General features: G+C 33.5%; 1 protein-coding gene and 1 non-coding gene across 2 annotated transcripts; both read right to left on the bottom strand.

Annotated features, from left to right (window-relative positions):
• Positions 1-4895: 4895 nt before the first annotated feature.
• LOC112515748 (verprolin-like) lies at positions 4896-5495 on the bottom strand. The gene has a single exon (XM_025122663.1). The coding sequence runs from the start codon at positions 5493-5495 to the stop codon at positions 4896-4898; it is 600 nt and encodes a 199-aa protein (XP_024978431.1).
• Positions 5496-9493: 3998 nt separating this feature from the next.
• TRNAS-AGA lies at positions 9494-9575 on the bottom strand. Its single transcript has one exon. It is a non-coding gene; the product is annotated as a tRNA-Ser (tRNA).
• Between the last annotated feature and the right edge of the window lie 620 nt (positions 9576-10195).

Genomic DNA, 10195 nt, shown 5'->3' with positions numbered 1-10195 from the left:
AATTAAAGATATTATTCCTATTTAGAAGTAATAATTAGATGTTATTGAGAAGGGGAAATGATTTGTCATATCAGGCAAGTTTTTGCCTTAAATCTTTCTTGTTAAAGAAATAATCTTTTAATTCAAAAGTTTTGATACTGGATATGTTGGATCTTTAATCAGAGACTTTATATAGAAGTGAGGTTCTTGGATATACTTCTTTTTGCATGATATTGTGAACTGCATCATTTATCTGTATTGCAGTATATTTCTAAGYAAAAATTMATTATCATATTTTGGTGTTTATCACCCTGCATTTGCAAGGAAGGGATTTTCTCACTAGACCCGTATGGTCTAACCCTCATTTTCTGTTTTAAATTATGCAATGCAGGAATAGCTGGGYCCGGGGAYATTAAAGGGAAAGGGAAAATGTGATTATTTTCCTAATCTGTTTCCTGCTTTTGAAGATACATGTTATATTACATGTAGTAGTACAGGATTTTTTTTTTGGAAATTTTATATGTAGATTTTGTACATATAGTAATCCTTGTACTAGTGGGACCTTTTGATGTAATCCATGTTTCTATGTAATGAAATATGTGTTCTATGCAAATTTGGTGTTTGGGGGTGTTACACCAAATCGGTCCCAAACTTTTTATATTCCAAAAATCAATGTTTAACATATAAAAGATCATGTTTGAAGATATTTTTTAGACAACATCTTATTGAAATACACTTTAAACCGGAACGGTCCTCGGATCAGACTTAGGACAATCTCGATGGGATCAAGACTGGGTGTTGATCCTCTCTCTCAGTGATTTGATGATAACTCTTTTCACGTATACGAAGTATTTATGTTTCTGTCTTTTCAGTTCAAGAGATCTTCACTAAACCTGTTCAGTGATCGCTGAAGAACTTGTATTGTAAATCAATCAGCGACAGTGATACTTCAAGAAGACAACACTCACACCAAAGAACCTTCAGCCAAAGTCGAAGACTGAAACTGAAGATTAGAGACTGGTGAGTACGTGATTTGAAGCGGTACTCGGTGATTACAAGTCTGTCTACATATGTGTGAAGACTGCTCAAGCCTCAGCGAATGCTGAAAAGACCTCCAGGTTATTCCAGCATTCAGCGATCAAAGAAAGCTTGCCAAGCACGATTGTTGTTGTCTTGTCCTTATACACACAAAGACAAACCCATACCCTTTCTAAATGTTAGTACGGTACGGAGTCGACTAGTTGACTCTATTACTCACTAACTTTAGATAAGGATGTTTGCTCATAAATATGTTTTTTGTACTATTCACTATAGCAGAGGACAAGCCTTCCCCTTAAGTCTTGACACGCACTCTAACCCTACCATATTGCATTAAATGTGCATTTAATACAATGGGTATAAATAGAAGTGTTTCTTCTCCATGCAGAGTGCACGTGCAACACACTCTCTTAACCTAATTCTTACTTTGAGCATTCTTGAGCTTAAGTAAAAGAACTTTCCTCTACAACATATATTTTCTTCTTTGCTAAGATTCTGCGTGTAACCAAAGATTGTTTAGATAGGTTTTTCTTACCTTATCTTTTCGCAAACAATCTTCTAAAATTTGTATTGATCTTATCTTATCAATATACATTTTAAATTTAAAAATACTGTATTTGTATTCATCCCCCCCCCCCTACAAACTATTATACATATTTTGTAGACCCTTACGAGACCAACACTAGGACTGGTTACCGTGCCTAGATTGGTCCTAGGATTTTTGGTCGATACAGAGAACGAGCCCAGGACTGGGACCGACCGGCCCGATTTTGAAGGGACCAACCCATGACCGATCTTTGGCCATCTCTAGTCACTAGACCTTAGCTTTTTCGGACCAAGCTAGGGGTAGACCAGGGTTGGACTTTAGGCTACGACTTTTTTGCACATCTCTACTCTATGGTAATCTTGTTTCTCACCATATCAACATTAGGAATAATTAATGTTGACAATCAATTAAGATTGATCCAAATGTGGAGATATCTTTTTACATTTCTCACTTTAACTTCTCTTCTCACCGGAACCCAACTCTATCTACACATACACAAACCTAAACTCTAACCTCCTCCACGTTGCCCCATCCATCATCTTTGACCTTCAAAACCGATGCCTCACCCTCTTAATCCATTTCCCGGATGATTAGTTGGGATTTAACGTAGACCCAAATGAATTACAACTGTAGATAAACCTAGAGATGGTAAAAAACCGGTCCTACACCAGGCCCAAATTGGTCCTATTTCAAGATTTTTCAATTTGTAACCGGTCCTAGGCTGGCCCAAATCGGTCCCAAACTTTTTATATTCCAAAAATCAATGTTTAACATATAAAAGATCATGTTTGAAGATATTTTTTTAGATAACATCTTATAGAAATACACTTTAAACCGGAACGGGCCTCAGATCAGACTTAGGACAGTCTCGATGGGATCAAGACTGGGACTAGTTACCGTGCCTAGATTGGTCCTAGGATTTTTGGTCGGTACAGAGAACGAGACCAGGACTAGGACAGACCAACCCGATTTTGAAGGGACACATGACCTATCTTTGGCCATCTCTAGTCACTAGGCCTTAGCTTTTTTGGACCAAGCTAGGGGTAGACCAGGGTTGGACTTTAGGCTACGACTTTTTTGCACATCTCTACTCTATGGTAATCTTGTTCCTCACCATATCATTAACATTAGGAATAATTAAGGTTCAGTGTGGCAGCAAGGTCAAGCTTCATGCCTTACATGTCACGATAAGGACACAACGTTTTTCAAAGCGTGACATAAGGCGACAAATTTGTATAAAATTAGACATATAAATATATTTTTTCTATATATTATTTAACCGAATAATGATATTATAAAATTTACAATCATATTAGAGAAAGAAAAATCAAATAGATTATTATTAGAAAACTTGTCTTTGATTAAATATTCAAAATAAAAACTTAAAAGAGTAATTTTACAATTTCGTTTTAGTTAAATTCGTAAAACTGTGAATGATATGATTAGATAGATCTATAAATGTGTAAAAACACAAACACTAAAAATTCTAAATAATTAAAAAACAAAAAAATAATTTATTTTTGCAAAAAATCACGCCTTAAAAAAAACTCATGTCGCAGCGTGCCGTGTGACATGAGCCACGTCTTACAAAAACGCTATAGACCTTTTTCATAATGGTGGAGACGCGTCTTACGCTATCCGTCATGTTGCTTTTTTGAACACTAAAAATAATTATGTGATTTATAATCATTTTTCATTGACGAAAAAGAAAATGGAAGTAGTTGATATAACATCGCCATCCAACCACCACCTACTGTCGATATAGTATTTTTACTGTGCAATTGCCCTTTATTTTTCCAGTACCTCGCTCTTTAGTAAAAATCGTTATCCACCATGTCAGTAAATTAGGAATGATTCAAAAAAAATATCGACCATTTTTTTACGAATAAATAACGCAAATGAAAGTGTTTTAATGTAACATTGACATTTAACTGCTAACCATTGTGTATATAATAGTGAGCGATAGCCCTTTTTCCTCATCGCTAACTATCTGGTGGTAATCTTGTTCCCATCATATCAGTAATATCATGAATGATTTTATGATCGTTTTTCATGAACTAATAAAAATGATAGTAGTTAATATAACATCAACATATCAGTGATCGATCACTTTTTTTTCTTATCCCTCATTCTCTGGTAATCTTGGTCACTGTCATCCAGTATGTTAGTAATATTAAGAATGTACTAGAAGCATACTCGCGCAATGCAACGCATGTTCATCATCTTTCGTATGTTCATATGGTCACACATGTTCATCATCTTTCGTATGTTCATTTGGATCAATATGTGTTTAGTTTTCGTAATTGACACAAGTGTTCATATATGTCAATTTGTGTTCGTAATTGACACAATGTTCATATATGTCGAGTTGTGTTTATATAGTTGTACGAATGTTTTCATATGTGAATTTCTGTTCATATGGTCACACATGTTTATCCTCTTTCGTATATGTCAATTTGAACGATACCGAAAATTTTACTACCGGGTTTTCTCCACCAATCACAAATTCATAAACATTAGAGATATAAAATCAATATTAAAAAAATAACAAGATTAATAATAAGTTAACACAAATCATGGGATTTTATGGTTTTGTAACTCTCAATTAATAATATAGAAGTTACAAAAAAAAATACATATGTACCCTTATCATTAAATTCTAAATTGGATAGGAACATAATACTAAGATGGATTGTGATTGGTTGAAAATGACCAACAAAGTTAACACAATAGTTTGAGTTAACATTTGAAACAAACGCCCGCGCACACACACACGCACTCTCTCTCTCTCTCTCTATATATATATATATATATATATGTATAACTACTTTTATTAGATTTAATAATAATAAAGTAATTGGATATTTGTTTTTTTTCTTTTATCAGGAAAATGACGAGAGATAAAGTAAAAAAAGACAAAAATATCGCTATACTTAATAGGGCTAATTATATCTGTTGACAGTTAGCATAAGGATTTAAAACGTGCATTTTTACAAACCACATATACCAAAAATGTAATAAATACGTTATAGAAATATTAATGAAACAAACCTTAAATCATAGGAAGCAATATAATTTAGGTGGCGTTTGTTTTTTAAGAGGTGCTGAAGTCTGAAGTCTGATTTCACTTCTGATTTTTAAGAGGTGGTGCTGAAGTTTGAAATCTGAATTAATAAGACTGTTTGTTTTTACGTCTGAAGTCTGGTTCCATTAATTATGCGTCATTCTACGATGATTCTTAAAAAACTCAAACAAAAAGAAAACATATAAACAATCAACTACTTAAAAAACCCAAATCCAAGAACAATTCTTATATGTTTTGAACACAGACTCATGCTTCCTGTCGTGGGTTCTCAGAGAGATCGAGAGGTAGAAGACCGAGAGTGAAATCGAGATGCCTTTCTTGAGATATCGAGAGGAAGAAGAAGAGATCGAGATCCGGAGCTTGAGGTGTTTTAGATCGAGATTGAAATCGAGAGCTGAGATGACGGTTTTTTGTTACGACGGTGGTTGTGGTGGTTGAAAGGATGATGGCTTTGGATGCGTCGGCTTCAGCGATTGTTGATTGACGTTTAATTTCTTCTGGGAGGGTTGTTGCACAATCAACAGATGCGAATGAGGAAAGTTTTCGGATTTTCTGAGGACGAATAGGGATTTTGGAAGGGTTTGTTTGGGGAATTCGGGAGCGATCGGAATTAGAAGATGGGTCGTCGGTTGATGGAAGTGGAGACGGCGGCGGTGGCGATGGTGATGGTTGAGAAAGAGGGGGCGGTGGCGGTGTTGGTTCAGCCATGAAAGGATGGGTGCTGCAATTGGGAGTCGGGTATACGACGGTGTTGATGGCTGAGGACGGCGGCGGCAGTGGCGGTGGTGGTGGTTGAAAGAAGGAAAGGAGACGATGGTAGTGAGTGCTGGTAGTGGTGTTGTTCATTGGATATTGGGGGAAGGAGATGAAAGTCCAAAATAAGAGGTTTTCAGACTTTAATTTACATCTGAATAATTCAGACAAATTCAGAGAAATTCAGCTCTTAATTAAAAAAAAAAAAAAACAAACACACTTAATTCCTCAATGTCTGACCGATTCAGACATAAGAGGCAATTAAATGATTTTTTTTTTAAAACAAACAGAGCCTTAGTCTAAGGTGTAGCTATGCCTATAAAGTAAGGGGTACTCTTTTTCAAACTTTCCTAATCTAATTATTTGTTTATTTTTGTTTCTTTATGGTATTATAAAATATTTATTATTTAATTTAATATTTTAATTTAATATTTTCTAGAAATTAATTTTGTAGATATTTTCTTTATTTTTTATAGTTATTTTTAATTTATCTGTGGACAAATTATTATTAAAAAAACATGGTTGCAATTATAAAAATAAAATAAAAAAACTCACAAAACCATTATTTTTTTCACATTCATTAGAAATAATTATAAATAAATCTAAAAATTGTAACTAGGGCTGTAAACGAACCGAACGAACACAAACAGAGACTTGTTCATGTTCGTTCATTTAACTTAAACGAACAAACATGAACAGTAAACGAACGAAAATCTTTGTGTTCATGTTTAATTGCCTTTTACTGTGCAATTGCCTTTTATTTTTCTCGACATCCAACCACCACCTACTGTCGATATAGGACTTTTACTGTGCAATTGCCTTTTATTTTTCTCGTACCTCGCTCTTTAGTAAATATCGTTATCCACCATATCAGTAAATTAGCAATGATCCAAAAAAATATCGATCATTCTTTTACGAATAAATAACGCAAATGAAAGTGGTTTAATGTAACATTGACATTTAACTACTAACTACGGCGTATATAATAGTGAGCGATAGCCCTTTTTTCTCATCCCTAACTCTTTGGTGGTAATCTTGTTCCCGTCGTATCAGTAATTATGAGTGCTCATGGGTTGGGTTGATCAGGTTGAAGATATTTGAACAACCCAACCCAATGCTTGCGGTTTGAAAAAATCTTAACCCAAACCAAAGGGATCGAGTTGGTCGGGTTGATATTATGGTACATTAAAATATTCTTCTAACCTTGAATATGTTATTTCTCTACTCATAATTTCCTTTTCATCATCAACTATTTGATACAATTTATCCATATTTCTTACGTATATCACATTCAGTTAACTTTCTCAATCTACATATATATGTTCACATTTACTGAACATATATACAAATGAGTTATATAGAGATGTGAATAGATTGAAAATGTGTGTATATTAAAAGCATACATGATAGTGTAATTGTCTAATGTATGCTCTTCATATACACATATTTTCAATCTATTCATATTTTTATATAACGCATTCATATATATATTCAGTAAATGTGAACATATAATGTAAATTGAGAAAATTAACTGAATATGATACACGTAAGAAGTATGGATAAGTTGTATCAAATGATTGATTACGAAAAAAAAATTATGAGTTGAGAAATAACATATTCTAGATTAGAAGAATATTTTAATGTACCAAAGTATCAACCCGACCAACTCGTACAGGTTGGGTTGGGTTGGGTTGCACTTTGGTTCGGTTGGGTTGGGTTAATATTTTTCAAACCGCAAGCATTGAGTTGGGTTGTTCAAATGTCTTCAACCCGATCAACTCAATCCATGAGCACCCCTAGAGTGAATAATACAATTGGATGTGCTGATTGTCCTTGTATTATTCATTCATTTCAATTTTTGACCTATCTATGCTCATCTTAGTGAATAATATATGAAGTTTTCGGTTTCTCAACCTTTGCATAAGATCTCAACTGAATCCAAAGTGAGATATGTATCAACTTTAATAACAGATGGGATCGAATCACATTGAAAATGCTTTTTCAGATGAGTGACGAAGATGCAGTTTGGTTACTAAAGAAAGCTCTCGATGCTCCGATGGAAGAACAATATTTGTGCAATATCTTGATGCCATTTGCTGCAAGAACCAAAACCTGAATGAAAGATGATCTGTCATACTTGTATGCATTTCTTTGTTTCTTCTTCAGATGAGAGAAGTATTAAGTCATATATGGATAAAGTGGACTATGTGGATTAATCCGTCAATTGAGTGGGAGTGTTTTTCGTAAATGGTAGGAGTTGTTTTTTTAATTGGATGAGACAAGTTTGGAAAAAATTTGGCCTTCTACATAAAGCTTTCCTTATAAGCTTACCAAATAAGGCACTTTATATCATTAAGCTACTAACAAACAGTCATGTATAGCTGATTGAATTAGTCGTGAGTCCCATCAAGCTCATTAACTTATTAACAAACAGACCCTGAAGAAATCCTGTAAGTTTCTACTTCACCATCAACCATTGGGATAAACCCTCTTTCAGGTTGTATAACAAAATTAGTTGTTGGTACCATCTATAACCACTAATGCCTACACAGACCCCATCCTCTTTGATTTTGTTTTACTTCAATGGTGCCATTGAGTTCGTTGTTGGTGATTTAAACTTATATTTTACAACACATTAACCTTATTATATAAATGCATTATCCACTTCTGATTGTATATCTCTTATTGGCAATCGAACAATTTGCAAGGCTCCTATAGGCAATGACATTAAACTGCTATTAAAATGTCATGTATAGCTCACTGAATAAGCTCATTAAGTCTTGTTAGAAAGTGGCTTAATGTTATTATAGAAATGATCCCGTGTCACCTGAATTTGGTAAAAACTTTGCTTTGTCAATTTTATGGAATTAGATGGTTTATATTTCGATTACATTGTTTCCCCTTATGGTTCTCACGGTATATTATAATGTACGCGTTCCAAGTCTGGGTACTTGATCTGATTTCCTTTCAAAGAATATGATTAAGGAGATTGATGTTGCAATTGTGACAACAGAATGATAATTGGGGTAAGGTGTAAATACTTTTTATTGTTTTAACTTTTGGTAGATAGAATACTCATAATTTGTTGTTGGAGGCATCATATGATTCCAATGAAGTATAGCCATGAACCCTGTTAATAACTTGTATGTTGCAACCAAAGGGCATTTGACCTAGTGGTATCTGAGTTTTTGGCCTCCTAGGAGGTCAAGGGTTAATCGTCACCAAATATGAGGAGGGTGTGAGTTTATTAGTTACATTTGCCGTATATAATTATTATATACTTCAAAAATAACTTGTATGTCGTGTATTTTTTATAAAAATGGTTTTTGGTTCTGTAATTCACTGAGTTTATATGTAAATAATGGTTTTGGGTTCATTTGCAGATTTAGTTTTTTTTTACTTAAAGCTTTTCTAGTCAATTACAGATAAATTTTTTAAGTTAAAAATATATAATTAACTAATTTCTAAAAATTTAATATTTATTTATTAAAAAAATTCAAGTACTTGGTTATTCAAAGTTTAAAATTTTATTTATTCTAAAAAATTATAAACTTAATTATTCTTGAGAGTTCAATAAAAATTCTGTACTTTTTCCCAATTTTTGGAAACACACAAAAGATTATTAAAATATATATTTAAAATTATTGTGTAATTATGTTGTCCTTTCATTTCTTACCATGTAACATTTAAAAGATAAATTAAGGGGTCGTTTATTAAACGTTACTCGGGTAAGTGAACACCGAGTCATTTTACTTTACCGGATGAATATGGTAAAGATCAATAATCTTACCCGATAAAAGTGAGACAAGAACCAAGAGTCTTACCCAGTGATGATTTTTACCACGGTAAGCGCTTACCGGGTAAATTGTTGCATACGATACTGTTTTAGTGGACTTAAAATCTTATCTGATAAGTAAATGATAGTGTGAAACTTACTGGTAAGTATTTGTTGGATAAGTGTTTGGTAAACGGTTCCTAAAATTAAGAAATTAAGAAGAAAAGAGTATTTGTAATTTAAATATATAATGCAATTTAATCACGAGAAGAAAATGATCATATAAAAAAACCTAAATTATTTAAAATAAAAAACACGTGGACGGCAGGATTCGAACCTGCGCGGGCAGAGCCCACATGATTTCTAGTCATGCCCGATAACCACTCCGGCACGTCCACTTTGTTGTTTATCTTTGGATATCTAATATATTAAAGGGTTATAAGACAATGATTTATACAATGACATAAACAACCCTAAACTTTTCAATAAATACAATAATGGTCACTGTGGTTTGCATTTTACTATAACAATTGTCCTTAAGACTAACGCTGTTAGTCAAAAGTGTTGTTAGTTGAAACGAATTTCTTCTTTTTAACTCATTTATGGATGTTGTTCATTTGTATATATATATATATACAGGGCCGGTCCTGAGATTTTGGATGCCCACGGCGGAAAGTCAAAAAAATGCCCCTTATATGTGTAAATAAAAACCAAAATAAACTATTTGAAGGGTTTTAGAACTTAGTCAATCAAACAAAAAAATGCCCCTTAAATATAACAAAAATGATGCAATGGGGGGGACATAAACCAAAACCCCGTGTAACAAAAATGGTCCTTCGTGGTTCGTGTTGTGAAATTGCCAAGAAAGTGAAACGATTAAGCAACCTGGACAAATTGATAAAAGAGAAAACATAAGCATCAATCTTAGGCCTTTCACAGCTTCTATACTAATACTAACAGCCCTAAAACAAATTGCCCTATACTAATACTAACCCTCTTCTAAACAGCCCTAAAATTA

Source organism: Cynara cardunculus, assembly GCF_001531365.2.
Source record: "Cynara cardunculus var. scolymus isolate 2C chromosome LG 7, CcrdV1, whole genome shotgun sequence".
Taxonomy (NCBI): Eukaryota; Viridiplantae; Streptophyta; class Magnoliopsida; order Asterales; family Asteraceae; genus Cynara; species Cynara cardunculus.
Note: the sequence above shows the minus strand (reverse complement) of the source record. Positions and strands in the feature narration are given on the sequence as shown.